The 19,505-nt window shown below is 37.0% G+C and overlaps 1 protein-coding gene across 1 annotated transcript in view; it reads right to left on the minus strand.

Annotated features, from left to right (window-relative positions):
* DIAPH3 (diaphanous related formin 3) overlaps positions 1-19,505 on the minus strand; it is a gene marked incomplete at its 3' end in the record, with an annotated part of 101,694 nt that overhangs the window by 30,938 nt on the left and 51,251 nt on the right. Inside the window, exon 13 of the mRNA XM_010166671.2 lies at positions 2,980-3,219. Coding sequence (XP_010164973.2) covers positions 2,980-3,219 — 240 coding nt within the window. The remainder of the gene's footprint in view (positions 1-2,979; positions 3,220-19,505) is intronic.

The following is a 19,505-nucleotide window of genomic DNA, read 5'->3' on the forward strand; positions in this document are numbered from 1 at the left end:
TTTCAAAAGCTTTCCAAAATCTTCTTCACTAGCAAGCTCTTAACTATCTTTTGCAGTTAGAAAGCTTTCTTAACTTTTAAACAGACTTCTTTTGTTACCAGCAAAGCAAATAATTTCATCTCCTACCTCAGCTACATAGAAAATGAATGTTCAAATGCCTTCTTTATCAGAAATTAACAACAAAAGGACATTGTTATGCCCTCATGTTCCACTTTTCTCAACTAAATATACTCAAATGGTATTTATTCAGTTTGGAAGTGTTACTTGTTACTATCATCTGGATTATCATCAGTCTATATATTTTCTGCAGTAATTTAGACAAAGACTTCACTTAAAACCTTATCAGCACCGAGAGATCATTAGATAATCACCATCTTTATAATACCTAGAAGATCCACTAAAAAAGACATTTTTTATTCTCCAACAGAAAGTTGTAGACTCTTGTAGAACTAAACAACCTGTAAGTGTGCAAATCCAAGTAACTATGAGATCCTAGATTATCAAATGCATTTAATGCCAGAGCACTGCAGAGTTAGCCAGACTTCAAGTTCATTTTCTGGAATTCTGTCTAGTCATTCACTCTACTTTCATTGTCTGCACACACCAGTTCACTTTCCTATGTGTAGTACTTATGGAATCATAGAACGGTTTGGGTTGGAAGGGACCCTAAAGATCATCTAGTTCCACCCCTGCCATCAGCAGGGACACCTTCCACTAGACCAGGTTGCTCAAACCCTCATCCAGCCTGGCCTTGAACACTTCCAGGGAGGGGGCATCCACAGCTTCTCTGGGCAACCTGTTCCACTGTCTGACCACCCTCATAGTGAAGAATTTCTTCCTAATATCTAATCTAAACCCACCCTCTTCCAGTTTAAACCCATTTCCCCTTGTTTTGTCACTCCCTGCCCTTGTAAAAAGTCCCTCCCCAGCCTACTTGTAGGCCCTCTTCAGGTATTGGAAGGCTGCTATAAGATCTCCCCGGAGCCTTCTCTCCTCCAGGCTGAACAGCCCCAACTCTCTCAGCCTGTCCTCACAGGAGAGGTGCTCCAGCCCTCAGATCCTCGTGGCCTCCTCTGGATTCATTCTAGCTGGTCCATGTCTCTTTCTTGTTGGGGTGTCCAGAACTGGACACAGTACTCCAGGTGGGGTCTCACAAGAGTGGAGTACAGGGGGAGAATCAACTCCCTCCACCTGCTGCCTACACTTCTCTTGATGCAGCCCAGGACACAGTTGGCCTTCTGGGCTGCAAGCGCACATTGCCAGCTCAGGCTGAGCTTCTCATCTACCATTTTGAAGACTTCATGGAAGTCTATCAAAATTTTGATATTTTAGGTCTTAAATAATTTCTCCAAGATAATTTTTGAATTTTGATCCTGCCCTGTAAAGTATCTGTAACAATTACCTTCATATTGTTTTCCTACGTATATTCCTTTTTGGTCACATTGTGCATTAAAAATACAGAGAATATAACCAGACCTAGGAGAGATTCTTATAAAATCATACCCAAGAAGTAAATGTATACAATTAGAGAGAGAACCTTTAGTATCTTCATTCTGAATGTGTTTAACAAATCGTACATTTAACTCAATTAATTTAATCTACACTGCATTTCTCTAGGTGGCTGATACATGCTTGAATGTTTACTTTAGGCTAGGGAAGGTATATAACTTATTCTCTATAAATATTTAAGTTATAGGTGCCACATTCAACACTCAAGAAACATAGTGAAAGAATTCTTCTGAAACATGGCAGAGTAAGGGTGAGTATTTTACAGAATGTAAAAATTAACATATTGTATTTTCTCTATTGTGTAAAAAGATAAAGAAGCTGAGAGAAGACAAAGAGTACCTAGAAACTTCCATATAATTCCTTTTTCATAACAATTATTACATACATGTGCGCTCTGTGCAAATTTTGTAGTGACCTCCCAGTGTGCACAGAAAAAAAATAAAAGCACTATATAAGGGGAAGGCAGTTAGGATTAGAACGGATTATAAATTTTCACTCAAGGAAAGTACAGATGTCTTCTTGTATATACCTTATATAAAAGTTTAAAGAGTGAAAATGTATGGAAAATTAGAAGAAACAGGGAATTGATGAAACTAAGCAACAACAGATATCAGATAAGAGAATCAGATAAGGAGACATTTATGTAAAAGAGGAAAGAGTCCAGCGCAGAGCCACCAAGATGATTAAGGGAGTGGAGCATCTCCCTTATGAGGAAAGGCTGAGGGAGCTGGGTCTCTTTAGCTTGGAGAAGAGGAGACTGAGGGGGGACGTCATCAATGTTTATAAATATGTAAAGGGCGAATGTCAGGAGGATGGAGCCAGGCTCTTCTCAGTGATGTCCAATGGTAGGACAAGCGGCAATGGGTGCAAGCTGGAGCAAAGGAGGTTCCATGTAAACTAAGGAAAAACTTTTTCACTGTGAGAATGACAGGACACTGGAACAGGCTGCCCAGAGAAGTTGGGGAGTCTCCATCTCTGGAGACATTCAAAACCCGCCTGGACACTTTCCTGTGTGACCTACTGTAGGTGATCCTGCTCTGGCACGGGGATTGGACTAGATGATCTTTTGAGGTTCCTTCCAACCCCTAACGTTCTGTGATTCTGTGTGAAAACATAACTGTATTAAAACAGATTAAAATGTAACAGTCTTCGATGTGTAGGATCACAACACTACTATGATCACAGTGATATGGTCCTTCCATAACCTTATTTAGTTCAGAGTGATTTTTTTATTATTATTTCATCAATATAGAATCTTCTAAAAGTTTAAATGCAAGCCAGTCTCAAGATTAGCTGTAGAGTACAGATTACCTGTATTGTTCAAGCCATCAACTAGTATTGTTTAAAAAAAAAACAAAAACAAAAACCAAACAACTGTAGAAAAAACATCAAAACAAGATATTTAAGTAACGTAATTTAAAAAAATTAAAAAGTGAATGTAATACTCAACATGGACATTTCAAAACTCACTTTACATAGGGAGCTGAGATTATATCCAAAGGTTTGTGCATTCCTAGAACCTGCATTCATGTAGTTTCCCATTAACAATACTAGTTCCAGCAGCTTGCTAAAGCTTTTACTCTTCTTTATCTCTTCACAGGCAGCACTGACAGCCATGATGTCGGGTTTGATGTTGTTCACCTGCTCCTCAAACTGAAGCTTAAAAAGAATAGCACTGAGCCGTGGCCGTAGTCTCTTCACATTGCTCATCTGATTGAAAAGAAAATAGGAGATTTCCTTTAAAATTCATGCTACACTTTGGCACTGTACAAATGCATACAATCTGTAATGATTTATTGGTGTGACAGGCTTGAAGAAGCAATATATCTGCTATAAATGATAGCAAATGAACAAATGAATGAGAGACTCTTGGGTAAGAAACTGAAATCCCATCTTGTGGTTAATATGAACTGCCCCCATCCTTTCCCAATAACTAGTATGTGTAAGCAATAAAAGATAAAGTGTCATCATATATCACATCTGTCAACTCATATAGTAAATCCTATAAAACTAATCCATGTTTATGACCCAGTAGTTGCGAAGTAATAAAAGTAGTTCACAAATTGTATATAACTCAGGATGTAACAAAACAAGGCAAATATTATTTTCTGGTACAAATATTTAAAAGCTGATTTCAATAAGAGCTTACTATAAACTTGCAGGAAAATAATAGTTTTGAAAAATCTCTGCTATGAAGCACTTAATATAGCATACTTTAATATATACGAGTATTCATACCCTACTATACTACTGGACTTCATGCAGTTAATTAGGTAAAGCAGAATGCCCCCAGGAAAATAGCAATATCTGTAGATTATATGCAAAAGATTTGTATTTTTCTATGTTTTACTGGTCAGGGATTTTCAGCAAAACCTTCAGTCTTCCCATATAACTTAGGTCACTGAATTCCCACCACAAAGATACTTGGCACATTATTTACTATACTCAAACAACAAGGCTCCAAATTGCATTGCTTCTTTAAATCAAGGAACATCAAATGCATTCAATAAATTAAATTCCTTCATCTCTCAAGTTTCCAATGTACTACTCATCCTTCCAACTCTGACACAGAAATCTTCAAATATTTTTTAGGTTTAGCATCACATACCATCTCAGAAGTTTTCTGTCTTTCATTCTTGCTCCTTTCCTCCCTACCAGGCATTATATATTCCCTGCCTTTTCCTTCTTCCGCAGTAGAAATCAAGTTGTTTTTTTTTTCCCTCCCTGATCTATGGTTCTGTTTGCATGTGAGAAACGCTAGTCTCAGTTTCTTCCATGCACTTCTTCCCTCATTTTTCCCTACCCCCATTTTCTCAGCAGTTTGATGAATTCTGTGAGACTTCTTCCCAATACTTGTATTTTTCCTTCTCCGGGCAATATCAAGCCAATAATGCCTTGATAACTCCTGAAATCCTAAAGTACTTTTTTTTATTATTTTTTTTAAATAAAATGCATATTATTTTTTCCAGCTATCAGTACCTCCCAATACAAGAAAAGAAGTAATAATATTGGCATTTCTATAATGTAATAGGTTTCATATAGTGGCTTTAACAGTTTGCCTTTAAATTGGAAATAACCTCCTCCACACCACAGGTTTTACAGAATATTTCTCAACCTTTATCTAGTCTATCAATGCAAAAATAGCTCTGACAGTGCAATGTTCACAAGTTGTTTGGTGCAGATTATCCCACAGTAGACTCAGTGAAAAGTATAATGGTGACACTCTTCATCCATTTCATTGTAAAGTCAAAAAAGTAATCTTAAACTGATACTGAAGGCTGTCTAATCCAGAGGGTTTCATATGGAAGCAGAAGAGGATGGAATTTACAGTCTATTTTATTGGATTTACTGTGACAGCAGTAGAAAATAAAATCAAGTAGAGTTAACATTTTGTGCTACTAAGCCACTTCTGCAATGCCTGCCTGGCAGTGCAACCACCTGATGATGTCCCATCGAAGTAAACATACCATTTGCATCTTAGTTCAGATAAGAAATCTTGAAGTAAAATAAGCAAACCTTTCCAATAACCACAACTTTGGTTTGCATCACAGAGCAGAGCATACAAACAAGATATCTTTCAAATGAAACTAGGCTGAAAATCAACTCCACTACTGAGCTTTAGTCCACACACTGCCTCCAGCCTGGTCCTAAAAAAACCCCTCTAAACTGTATATAGTTTGAATGTTAGCTCAGCACCAACTGTAGGCAGATATTCTGTACTCATACACTAAATAGCATCTAATAGTATGGTAAAATTCTTACTTAAGAACAGGTAAGCAAGGAAAATGGGACCTAAATTTAAACAGGCCATTTCACAGTGAAATAGAAATACTTGAAACCCACCTAAAATGAACGTAGTACTCTTAACAACTTTATGCCTAATTTAAGAATAAATATCTAAAAGAATATTAAGGTACTGGACAGAGGCAAGTGTCACAACGTCATTCTCCAAACTCCATCAGGAAGAATCAGTGTTAACTTATTTTCTTCAAGCAATTCACATACTAGGTTTATATGTGTACTACTACTTCTTATCTTATTGAAAATAATATTCTTAAGTTTTATTCTCTGTTCAGAAAAATATTAAGACTACACTAGAAAAAACACAAAACATAATTGAAATTATCCAGATTTTTAATATTTGTCCCTACTCAGGTTGCAATAGAGATGATAATTAATATGAAATTATAGGAAATAACAAAATAAAGTGTAAGTTGCATTGATTTGAAATGGTACCAAACTCAAGATAGCACAGAACCAGCAGATGATGCACCATTTATTGACTATTGGCTTCTCAGACAGGAGGATTCTTGAAACTGAAATAATCAGGTCCTTTAGATCACAAAGATGTGTTGAACAAATATAAGCAAGCACACCTGCATGGAAGATACAAAGTTTTCCTCAGAAACAGTTGAACTACAACAAATTAAGAAGTTCTGTATTGTAAGTCTTAAGGATGGATGCAGAAATACGTAACCTGAAAAATTAGAAACAGAAGCACATGCCAGAAACACAACAAAAACGTCATTGGGCCTTTTTAAAATACTGGGGGTTTTTTTAAACACTCTGAAATCCATAGTTCTTGCACAATACCTGTTGTTGATACTATTTGTTTACCTGTTTGCTAAGTCAATAATTGAGAAAAAAAGGAGATGGAGAGTTCCATTAGCAATATATGGCTTTCTTTGTGACATGTAGTCTACAAACATATTGAAACTGTGAAATGCAGGCACCTTACCACAACAGATGTTAAGAATTTAAGTGTTGCAATGTTGAGAGACTTATGTTGTTACTTTTTTATACTCAGTATATAAGTACATAAGTCTATTTATGTCCTCATAGTGGTATCCTGAAAACAGGCAATCCAAATAACTAAAAAGGGAAGCTGAAACAGAAAGTTTCAGTGGACTACACATGTTCAGAAAACTCAGTGTATGGGCAATGAATTTTTCAAGTAATAGTCCACAAAAATATTCTCACTATGTGCAAGTCCAAATGGGAACTGACAACAGAGTTGAGCTCTCCAGTAGCAGCTCTCACAGCCCTTTATCCAACAGCAAAGAGAGGTTTTTCTCTCAAATACAGCATAAATCAGAAGGCGTCTGCAAGAGTGTGCCATCTGGTAAAGGTGTACTTTCACTGTCTGCTTTGGTGATGTCAAGTAAAGTAACATGACTCAGAAGTTACACAGACATTGCATTTTGATCACTGAATGTGATTCATTCTTACCACAAGCTTGCAGAGAAAAACACTGCAAGGGTTTCAGTTTCACAATATAACTTCCTTAAAGGATCAACAGTGCCGAGGCTGTCAGACCACCTGAAGTGTTCCCATCCAAAAGTAAAATAGCAGTTACAGCCAGGCAAACTAAAGGAATAAACTGGAAGGGAATCCTCTGTGGAACATGTATGGTGTTCATCACTGCAGTATCAGTGAACTCAGCAGAGTGCACAGGTAAAAAGCGTGAATTTGTAATATTACCTTTAGACTTGGGCACTTGAAAAGCAGGAAAAAAAAAATTCAGGTAAGGAAGAACTGATACCTTAACAGATCTTTTATAACATCTAAAGAAGAAAGAAGAACACCCTGCTCAATTTTAAATAGGCAGTCAACATGTCCAAATCTTAGTGAAGACCACCAGTGTTCTGGAAAGCCCAAACATTATTTCAGTGTATGGGAAGTCAATCCATGATAATGGAACAGTATTTTTGTTGAGATGTTTTTATGGCTATGTCTAAGTAGTACATCTTTCTTCACCTTTGACACACTTTTTTTCCCAAATAAATGATAAAAAAGTCAAGAACTGCCAACCTAAAATTAAAATTACTTACAAGAAATCAAAAAGTCTTAATACTTATAATGTGGACATGTGCACAAGCAAACAATTGAACTGATGACTTTCAGCCTTACTATTACTGATAGAGGACATGTCCTGCTACTCTGTTTCTCCAGCTTGAATTGTAAACAGCTTGAATTTGCACCACTGACTCAATTTCTTGCAAATCCAAGCTTTTCCTAAACGATATGCAGGACAGAAAAGAAGGGAGTGTGCTTTAAGTGACACAGGGACACGACCTATCAGTTACCTCCGAGCTGCACACAGGTAGCCTTCTCTTGTGAGTGACAGTGCACTGATGTACAGTGCATAAAATCACTGGCACTGTTTTTGATGGCATTCTGTTCAACAAAGATGGACTGGCAAGGCCAGTCTGCAGGTCTCAGAAATGGGGGCATTCTTTCTAAATACTCCAGAAGTCATCTGTCTTATGGAATAAAATCCAAATTGCCAATGGGGGGTACAATATAGCTGTCAAAATAAGCTGAGTTTATAGTCTTCATGATGAAATTCACAGACAGGTGTGTTCCACCAGAAAGAGGTGATTTTTTTGTCTTACCCACAAAATATAATTAGATTTACTGACATCTTGATCAAAATGGAACACAAAACAGCTTTTGTTTCTCCAAGTTGAATTTAGAAAATTATATTTTCCTAAAAAGGAATCACCCAAGAGTGGGGTGGTTTGAATTTCCCAGATCCTCCTATTTTTAGAAGGCCTAACAGACACCAGAAATGCTATTTTCATTAAACTGTACATGCCACCAGACCGGGGGAAAAAAACAAACAAACAAAAAAGCAGCAGATGCCACTAAACTGAAAAGCTCTCCTCATGGGAAATCAAGTCAAGAATTTAATATAGGTAAAGTTCCTCTGTAAAACATCTAATTCTGCCAGATAGCAAAAATAAATAAATTTATACCAACCAGAAGTCAAAGGCAGAAGTCCTAGGCAGAAGTCCTTGAGGAATTTAAAAAAGAATAATACAATATCAAACCAAAGGCAGAAAAAGTTCTACAAGTAAAACAGATCTACCCTTATTCCAGATGGAAAAATCTGATCAACCTAGTTCTAAAAAAAATGCCTCATCTTCTGTCTTGCTACTGCCAGAAACCCACCTCCTAATAAAAGGTAAGTCTACAACATTACTTTGAGTCTCCCAACACACAGGCCATGAAGGCATAGATCAAGGTCTGGATAGGAATGCCTGAAAATCATGACAGCAGGCTTAGTACTTTCCATTAGGTTGAGTCACCATAACAACTCCAACATAAAAGTGGAATTTGATGCTACATAATTATTTAAGCAATACACAGTGATAGCAGACCACAACAGCAGCAGCTGATCATGATGTCTTTGCTGTGACAGAGATGACCCATTTCAAAAAAGTTCAGATCTCTAGCACATTTATATTTAGTATAGTCTTTACTGGCCCAACAAGGTGTCCAAGTTAATTTCATAAGCAGGAACGTATGTGTCTATGACGACGACAGTACTAGTAAGCAAAAACCATCCCACTGTACATCTTCTGTAGTCCTGTCAATAAAGAATTCTATAATGACTGCAGAATTTTTATCCATGTGGTCATTAAGTGTATTTGGAACCACAAAAAAATCTCTGGCAAAAACCAGTCTGACATGACGTGTCACATAAATGAATACTGTGGAAGACAACTTGCATATCTTGGAGAAAGTTCCCTAGTTCTACAAAATGATCACAAGGAAAGTAAATCCTAAAGCACTTCTGGACAACAGGAGCTCCATTGAGCCCTACAGTCCGAAGCTGGAACAGGTGAAATATTTGCACAGTAATTTCAAGCTGCAGGGATCTAAGGGGTACTGACCAGCTTCAAGATTCTTTTAGCACAGCTGCCCTACATTAGCCAGGCATTTGGATGCCTCCCTCAATTCAGGTGGCTAAATTCCAAGAAACCTTTGAAGTTACTGAGAATCAAAATGGCAGGAACATGTACTGATCATGGTCCTTAGTCAAAACAGAAGAGTTGTTCTTTAGATGTTCAAACCACAACATCAACATTAGAGGATTGATAATATTTGCAGTGAATCAGAAGCATTAAATCAGATTCAGGACAGGCTCTTGAAGCATTTAGAGGAATCTGCAAAATTAATAGCTGGAAGCAAAAGATGAGGACCCTTCAGACAAACAACCTTATTGATATGAAGTTGTAGAGATATCTGCCAAGAAGAAAACTGAAAGAGATAGCCTGTGTGGGCTAGAAGAAACAACAACCAACCACTTCCAGACGTCTGAATTAACATTAGACAACAATAAATCAGATTATTTTAACCTATTCTTTAGATTAGCTACCCAAATTAGTTTTACCAGAACTGAACAGGGATAAGAAGCCAACAGGCCAAGGGAGGTGATTCTCCCCCTCTAGTCTGCTCTCATGAGACCCCATCTGGAATACTGCATCAAATTCTGGGGGCCCCAACATGGGGCTGATGTTGCCCCATGTTCTTACCCCAACATGGGGCAAGAAAGACATGGGTTGATTGGAGTGAGTCCAGAGGAGAGACACAAGGATGATCCAAGGACTGGAGCACCTCTCCTATGAGGACAGGCTGAAAGAGTTGGGTCTGTTCAGCCTGGAAAAGAGAAGGCTCCAGGGAGACCTTATAGCAGCCTTCAAATACCTGAAAGGGGCCTACAGGAAGATTGGGGAGGGACTTTTTACAAAGGCAGTTAGTGATAGAAAAAGGGGAAATGGCTTTAAACTGGAAGAGGGCAGGTTTAGATTAGATCTTAGGAAGAAATTCTTTCCTGTGAGGGTGGTCAGACACCGGAACAGGTTGCCCAAAGAAGCTGTGGATGCCCCCTCCCTGGAAGTGTCCTAGGTCAGGTTGGATGAGGCTTTGAGCAACCTGATCTAGTAGAAGGTGTCCCTGTTCATGGCAGCAGGGTTGGAACTAGATGATCTTTAGGGTCCCTTCCAACCCTACCCATTCTATGACTCTATGATGATTTTATGATAAGAGAAAGACCTGCTAGTACTGAATCTTTTACAGGAAAATTCCTCTACGATTCAGTATCACAGTCTTTCAGTGGTACAGCGGAAGTAACATAATGAAGTCCAACGGGATTTGCAAACGCTCAGATCAGTGCAGATCATGATGGCCATGTTCAGAAGATATTTCTGGAGCCTGGTTCTCCACCCTATCCAGGTTCAAGGTTTGAAAGACACCAACAATGCAGGAGTTAATGATGTTCTCCCTCTAAACAACATAAGTAACTTGACTGTAATTTGTCAAAGATTTTTTTAACTGTCACAGATGGCATACAATAGAAAGTTAATTTTTGGCAACACTTCTGGAAAGGCTGGAACATGACTTCTAGAAGACAACAAAAGTTAAGGTTTACAGACAGAAATTAACACAATCAAAATATCTCACAGCACAGAAACACCTCATCACTTCAGTAGTTTAAACAAAATGAAGTGGCCCTATGTATGGCTGTGCCCAAGCATCGAGCATTAGGAAAGGCGGAGCACACCTCTCCAGATGCAGTGATAGTATGATATTTTCCAGACAACAATGAAAAACATTAATACATTCTGAGTTATCCTCAATGAGGACATACAGGTGAAACCATCAACTGAATATGAAATTGATCATTTTAAGTGTCTGCTGAATTATTTAAGATAAACTTGCCTTCATCAGGCCTCACTCTAATCTTCAATTTACTCTAGTGAAATCTTTTCCTTTGGTACGAACTCATTAAAAACACATCCATCAACGAACAAGCTGTGAAGCCACATGAGGATTCCTTGCCAAATTCTATTTGGGTTAGCTATCAGTCTATTTCAAAAGGTCTGGGCATTAATTATTTCTGAAACAATATTTCATAATTCTCTATTTTATCTTTGAGTAAATAAAAGTGATCAGGGAAAAATATGGGGTGTTTTTTCAGACAACATGGGAATCTGTTTCCAAATATCACAAGTTTTAAGAAAAGAAATAAAGCAGAAGCTATCATACGTGAGTCTTGAGACGCTGTCCCCACATGTGAGACTGCTAGTACAGGTGCCTACACCCAAGGTCAGGTGCCACTACTATCATCCTGACAAGTATTAACAATATCTTACATCAAAAGTGTTTATAAAGAACATCAAAATTATGATTTTTTTAAGTGGAATTGCATTTATGGATTTAAAACCTTATTAATGATTTAAATATGTCCAGGATTATTTTACACCACTAAGGATTACAAGCTGTCCTGGTTTTTAGCTAGGACAGAGCGAGGTTTCTTTTTAGTAGTGCTTTGTTCAGGTTTCAGCATGGGATTTGTTATGAGAAAAACATTGATGACATACCAATGTTTTCATTTGTCACTGGAAGTTGAAGGACTTTGTGTTTTGCTCGTCTACAAGTGCAAGATCTGGGGGGAGAAGGGTGATGAATATTTATATTAATAACATAGATTGGCATTTGGATATGCCAATGGGATATTCCATATCATATAACATCATGTTCAATATATTAATGACGGTCTCTCCCTCTCTTGCTGTCTCTGGCTTTCACTTCTGCTCTCTCTTCCAGGACCGCGGTTTCGTTTTTAGGACTGTTGCTCCTCTGGAATCGGTATCTAAGAATGGGCCAGGCTTGGTCAGCGGCTGTTGAGCAATTGCACTGTGTATCACTCATTTGCATGTTATCATTGTTTTAATATCATTATTTTAATATTATTATTATTTAAAGTTTTATTTTATTTCCATTATTAAATTGTTCTTATTTCAACCTATGAGCCTCCTTACCCTTGAACCATCAATTCTCCCTCCTGTCCCCTGAGGGGGGTGGTGCTAGACAAGTGCTACTCAACTGAAAACACCGCACAGGCACTGATGAGTCTACATGCTTACTACTGGATTCAGCTCCCTCCATACAGCATAACCAAATCAGAACCACTTCTGGGAACAGTTCCTGATGCAACAGGCAGTTAACATACATTGGTATGGATAGGTCTGAAGCCTTAGCATTGTTGTGTGGGCAAGACAGTGGGAAGAGGTGGATGCGTGCTGCTAGGGTGTTGGTGGGGAACTATAATTACAGAACATTCTTAGCTGGAGCAGCAGGAAAGCCTAACCTATCATAACAACACACAACTCTAAAGAATCAATTATATTTTGAGTATTCTGGCACTCATCTGGCATACATATAAATTGCATCCCAAAATACCTTGTGTAGGGTGAGGGCAGAGATCTGGAGCCACCTGATCTGGGAGCCAACGTTACCACGCAACTCTGTGCCTTCAAAAGCACCTTGAGATGTTAGGCCCAAGAGGTGCAGTGATGCCTGCTAGACACTCAAGTTCAGAACAGTTGGAACGTGCTTGTACACAACTTCACTATGATGTGCTGCTCCATCTTCCCCAAGATGAAAAATGGAAGATGTGGTTTGTAATCATTATAACTTGCCTTAATAAACCTATCTGCCTCTGTCTTATTCTTGAGTCCTCAACTATATGACTGAATGCTCAGCTCATGAGATCTCTTGCTACCTTCCAAACTGTGCCCAGAAATTGCTTGGGAAAGTGCAATTTTGTACAGGTAAAAAACACACCCGTGCCTATTCTAACAAATTAGCACTATGGGCAATTAAGGTTCAATGTCCACAAGCATTCTCTGGTGCTTTTTAGTTGATTATTTTAAACACAGCCTTCAAATGGCATCTAGTGATTTATCATAGTGGTATACAAGACTGTTCAGACAGTTGCATTCAAAATTTTGAATAACATTCAAAACCAATACAAAAAATGATGAGAACTGAATCTGGATGCTTTTAGTCACTATTATTCCCTGAATTATTCTAGTGCAACAAAAGGAAAAGCTGTCAAGGACATGAAGGACAACATACGTGCAACAACACTTATAGTTCAAAAAGAATCAAGGATTTCAGGACCTATACAAAACATAAAAGCTAGGCAGATTCTCTGAATCATCACCTAAAACAAGTTACTTTAATCAACCATTATTTTGCTTCCTCTCAAATACAAATATATATAAGAGTAAGAAGAAAAAAAACAAGTCCATTCAAGATTTGCCTCAAGTATTTTAAGCAGAAAACAACAATGCAGATTAATTCAGTAAATCTGTCATTTAAGAATCTCTTTTTCTGAACTTAAAATTGTAAGTTGTGTGCACAAAACCTGAAGTAAGTGTAACTCAAAACATGGGATATCATTCTGTGTTACCAACTCCTTAACATTAATCCCCTAATAAAATCCAGGTTATCAGTTTGAGCCAAATTCTCAAGTGGACTGCTTGGTAAAGGCAGAGGTCAAATAATCATGCAATGACCTAGGTTTCAACTGAGATTAGTGATATGATATCCTAGGTGAAAAGTGTTTATTTTCCTTAGAAAGATGTACTTAAAGGTATGTATTTAAAATAATGTTATCATAGAATGTTCGGACATTTTGGTCAGTGTACAGACAGAATAAGTAGAATAATATCCTTCACTCCATTCTGCTTTCCTATAGGAGAATCAACTATGTCACCCAAAAAGGTTATCAACTTTGCCTGATGTCAGATTACAGACTCCATAGTCACTCCCTAGTTAGTAAATTCCATTGTTTTGTTATTCCCAGTATTAAAAATAAGTTCCCATTATTTAACCTGTATCTTTTTTATCATAAATGTAAGCCTACTATGTACTGCCACACTAACCATCAGTGTTCATAAGTTATTTCCTTCCTTCTTCCAGTCTTCCTACACATATTTTGAGAGAACATCCTGTCCTGGTCTTAAGCTAAAGAACTTAAAACCAACAATTCTTCATATCATATGTTTCTATAACGATCTTCATTAGACATCTCTCGAGTCTCTGTTTTGGTCCACCCACTAATGTACCTCCAAAGCGGATGTAATATTCTAGCTGAGGCTTCAGCACTGATCAATAGAGGAAAATTCACAAGTTTTACAGGCTATATTCATACTTCTACATTTCAGTTTCAAGTATGTTTATTGTATTGTATGTTTATTATAATGTATGCAAAATGATGTCATGACTGATTCACATCTGACAATCATTACAATTCACATTCTTCATCAGAACTGCATCTGTTAACTATAGACTTTAACTCTAAAATCACTGTCGTTTAAATTTTGATTCATTTATTTTCCTAAAATATTTTTCACTGTCACTAAGCAACCTATATTTCTCAAAAACTCTTTAGTAAAGAGCAGTACCCAGCAAAAAGGAAATTATTCAAGGGTCTGTCACAACAGAGCAACATAACAAGAGGATGGTTACTGTAATCAGGATTACAATGCTTTTGACAAAAAAGCATAGTGTAGCCATCCACCACCCCCCTCCCACCCAAAAATGTATTATTTGAAACGTAAATATCTGAAATACATGGATGCATGTTTATCATTCTCACATTCTTTTAAACATATTTACTCCACAAAAAAAGAGAGTTGTCTTTTCAAGTCCATGTTCTCTTGCTGCACAGATTGACAGAACTGAGTAAAAAAAAAAAAAAAAAAGAGTGCAGTGTCTTCTTTTTCTCAGTGGCACTTCCTGTCTGCAGGATAGACATATAGACATTCACAACAGACCTTTTTACTCTGGCTACATCATTAGGTCAATATGATTTCTTCCTGCTGTATAGTTCTTTAACAGAAATTTTAAGGTTAGTACAAATAGAAATGTGTGCATGTAAGCAGCAGAAGACACAGCAGCACAAGAGTCAACAGAACGAGTTGTATTTGTTCTCAGGACACCCTTTCCAGAAGGTTGTAGCATATCATATATATAATTGTTTTTCTTATTAGCCCACCAGCAAACTGTAAGTACGTATTTTAAACAGATTCCAAACAAGGGAAAGAAAACAGTGGGCAGGAATCTGGCCTAAGATTTACAGGAAGCTGAAGTTAGGAGATTCTGAGATAAGGACAAACTCATGGCACCTAATGACTCCTGATCATATAAAAGATATGCTGACACCAATCAAGAACCATAGGAACTTAATATGATGCTGAAAAAGTCCCTTGTCCTCTGTGCTGTACATCAGCAATCCTGGCCACACTGCTTGGATACACACATCATGGTGCTCAGAAGAATGTGGGTATGAAAGAACAAGTGAATTAAACCTGTAAAAGACTGAGCAGGTAAAAACAATTTACAACAAGATTTAGTAAGTAAAAATCACTTTTCCGTTTCCATAAGATCTCACACTGAGAGGTTTCTTTCTATGCTCATCTTCCCATTCAAGCCTGAAACTTAAAAGCTTTACGTTATTGTAAATGTCTCCTTTGTATTTATGCTTAAACTTAAAAGAAAGTTCATAAAGTTGACTTCAGAAAGCAAGCAATGAGATGCCCTTATCAGTTGCTTCATGACCCTTACAATTTTAATCTCTGAAAAAAACCCATTGAGTCAGATCTAATTAATACAAATGAACAAGAGAAGATAATCTTTAGTACTTGAATATTTTACATTCAAAGCACTGAAAAAAAAAGTTAACTCACACATATCTATTATAGTTTCATTAAAAACAATTAATTAGAATGAACAATGTTTTCTTTTTCAGCTCTCCAGCAGTCTCTCAAATATTCACAGATTATTTCTTTTCTCACACTATGTTTCTTAAAAGGTTCTAACCTTGCTTGACTGAAATTAGTACCAATGTATTATTGGACCACATTCTTAATTATTGTGTATTTGAGAAAGTGATCGCCACTTCTTTTCATCCTTATTTTCAAACAGTCATACACAACTGTGAACCATGACTTAGCATAGCATTTAACTTGGACTTCCTATTTATTTACAAGATAATCTTTTGTTAAAAAAGTTTCATAGGCCTTCTTGTTGAAAAACTACTCTACACATCATATTTCTCAATAAACCAGCTGATCTGAAAAAAATTACGGTTTGCTTTCTTCAAAATATCTGTATTTTTCTTTTATTTTGTCATTCCTAAGTTCTTTGCCTGTGAAGTGTAATTGCACCTCCATGGTCCAAAACCCCTTATTTTACCTGTTCTTTATACTTAAGATTACCCACAGTGCTGTTTCTCCTTTTAAGTTTTCCTCAAGAGAATATCTAAATGAATATTATTTTTTTCTGAAGTGATCATCACCTTCACTTGGCAGACAATTGGGGGCTTTAGATGGCCTAAGCAAGAGGTAAGAAAAGTAGGGCTGTCCCCAGGTGAGTCAACAGCGGACTCATGCCAGAACACAGTACAAACTAAAAACATAATTTAATGGATCAGAACCGAAATTATTTTAGATGTCAGATTAACTCACATAGCTACAGAAAGCCCCTCTTGCTCCTTGAAAGCCACACAATACCCTGACAGTTATACTAAAAGGGGAAAAAACAAACAAACCAAAACCAACCAACCACACAGCTAAAATAGCTACTCAGTCCTAAGGCAACATAATACTTATACTGCCCGTTAGAGAAAGCATAGGGGGGGGAAAACCCAACAACAAAAAAAATCAACCCCACAAACCGAAAAAACAACCTTCTTTCAAGAGTCACCTACCAAGATGATCATCTAGCTGAAACTCCAACTCAGACGGGTCTCACATTGTAAGTTTGCTGTCATATGACTACTCATTTCTAAATTAGAAAAGACAGTCTTCTTTACTAAAAAGTTTTATAGACTATATTGCTCAATATCAGTCATAATCAATAAAACCTACAAGAAGATAATATGAAGGTTAAACTACTTTAGGAGGAAGCTTATTGCACTTACTGAACCAAGTACAAAACATGAACCATATTCAAAATGCAATTAATTATTTAAATTTTGGCAAGCACTTCATCAAGAATTTGAGCACCAAAATAAAGCATTCAAAACAACATTACCTTAAAAAAATATGGCAAAGCTAAGTTGAAACGTTTAATAAGATGAACAGATCTAACATAGATTTCATAAAATAGTTCATGATGTTAAGGAATACTAGCCATTTAGCTTAAATAAGTATGTTTTAAATAGAATTAATCACTCTGTGCAATTTAATATACTGTGTGTTCAGTCCAACTTCCTTAGCATGAGTAGCCAGATTTACTGAAGCCTTAGGCCACAAGCTGCAAACTTGCACGTAGAAATGTTGAACCTGAACTGTTGCTTAGTTCTGTGAAAGGAGGCCCTAAAACCAGTGCAAATTGGGAGATAAGGAGGCTACAACTGTCAGCAGAAGCTGCAACCTGTCCAGACAAGAACACTTAGGACAGCCCACTAGAGACAGAGCAGGAATCCAAGAAGGAACAAGAAGACCCTAGACCAGAAGTTACCATTGGACCAAGAGGCACCTGAAGAATGGTTGCATAGACTGCAAGAGTATAAATGCCCAAGGATTTATTTGTTCTGGGTCCCTTTCTAGAGGTACCCAGCTCAAGCTGCTCCTATTGCTGTACCACTCAATTAAATTATTTATTTTCCTGAATCTGGAATGCGAGACCCTGCTGCAGGAAACCTAGGACAAAGAAATTTCTTTAACACATGGCTGTGCGCAAGCCAAGAAAACCCCAAAACACCCCCCACCCCCCAAAAAAAATCCCAAACCAACCAACAAAACAATCAAGCTCCAGAGTAATAGGTGATAATATCTGTGTTTCAAGACATCAGAGTAGAGAAAGTGAAAGAAAGAACAGACAGGAAAATAAAGTAGATTATCTAAAGAAAACCTAAAGTCTGGAACAGAAGATAAGGATAATAAAGGATTTATTTTATACTTACCGTTGAATGAACAGAAAACATAAAAGTACAAAGTAACTTAAAAAGAAGAGGATGTGTGCAGAAACCACAAAAGCAACCCATAGAGTTACCAAAAAAAAACCAAACCGAAACCACACTCACAAAGAGAACCTGAACTGTTTAGAGTCAGGCCTTCAATGTTTTTAAGCTAATAAAAGTTAATTAACTTTGGTTGAAGTAAAACATACAATACTGTAACAGTCACAGCATGCCAGTATCTCAGTAAGTGTCTAGCTGTTTCTTTTAGAGTATCAAATCTTGACTTTAAATTCAAAGGTAGAAGCATAAAAGAAAGTTTCTATTATATTGTTTTTTTACTATCACACAAGTTGTAATTATCGGTTTATTCACTACTTTGGCTCTTTAAGATGGGATCTCAAAATTCTATGAAGTACCATAATTGCAAGACACTACTCACCTAAAAGATAAACCCAAAAGTCTTGTTATATATGTTTGATTCTCCTCATTTGAAAAGAACAGCAAAAAAATTAAACAGCTATTTTAAGGGAAAAAACCCAACAGCTATACTGAGAACATTCATATTTGCGTCAGCAGCAGTCCTTAAAGAAATGACTAGAAATTCTCAGCCTGCTCCCCAGCTAGAATGAAATAAGATATAAGAGGCTGGTGGGGATTGAATAACCTTAATGAAAAGCAAATGTGTAAGATTCCATACTCAAACAGTAAAAAAATTGACTTATTCAAAACTTCCTCCCTCCAAGAGAAATGAAAAGTGTTTCATGTTAATAACTGTAGCTTATTCTCTGAAGTCAGCTCTACTAGATGCATAGGCACAGTTTTCCTAATGTCACGCATTCTAATTGAAGGGTTTGGTTTTGTTGGGGGTTTTTTAATGCTTTGCATGGAAAACTAGGGAAAGCTCACACCTGCATTGTTCAGTGAGAATCTGTTTCCTCCTTCAGAAAAGAAACTCCATCAACTTCTGAGATCTAAGAACTCTTTATTATTTAGTGCAACGTTTTTTTCAGTTATCGCATTGCCTCAATTTTTTAAGACAGATTTTTCAAATCAGTTGGGCCACATCCACCAAAACTTGACTTATAATACTGTTGGTCTAGCTCTTCTTGTCAGATTAACAGTCCCATCTAACTGAATTGGTACATCTGAAAAAAATAACTAACAGTTACCAATAATGTTGCAAACCCCTGATTCTTCAGGGGTTTGGTTTTGGGGTGTTTTTTTGGTTGTCGTTTGTGGTTTCACTTTTTTTTTTTTTTTTTTGTAATGAGATATGAATATATTGATACATCTTAACTTTACGTTGATTACCACAACTGAGTAAACAAATGTAGGAACACTCAGTTATAAAATTATAGATTTAAACCAAAGTTTCCACATAGAGAACAGATTCAAACATGATAATTCTCACCACTGTTGGTCATGGTAGATTTAACTAACCTGTTTATCT

Source organism: Antrostomus carolinensis, unplaced genomic scaffold, assembly GCF_000700745.2.
Source record: "Antrostomus carolinensis isolate BGI_N321 unplaced genomic scaffold, ASM70074v2 scaffold4904, whole genome shotgun sequence".
Taxonomy (NCBI): domain Eukaryota; kingdom Metazoa; phylum Chordata; class Aves; order Caprimulgiformes; family Caprimulgidae; genus Antrostomus; species Antrostomus carolinensis.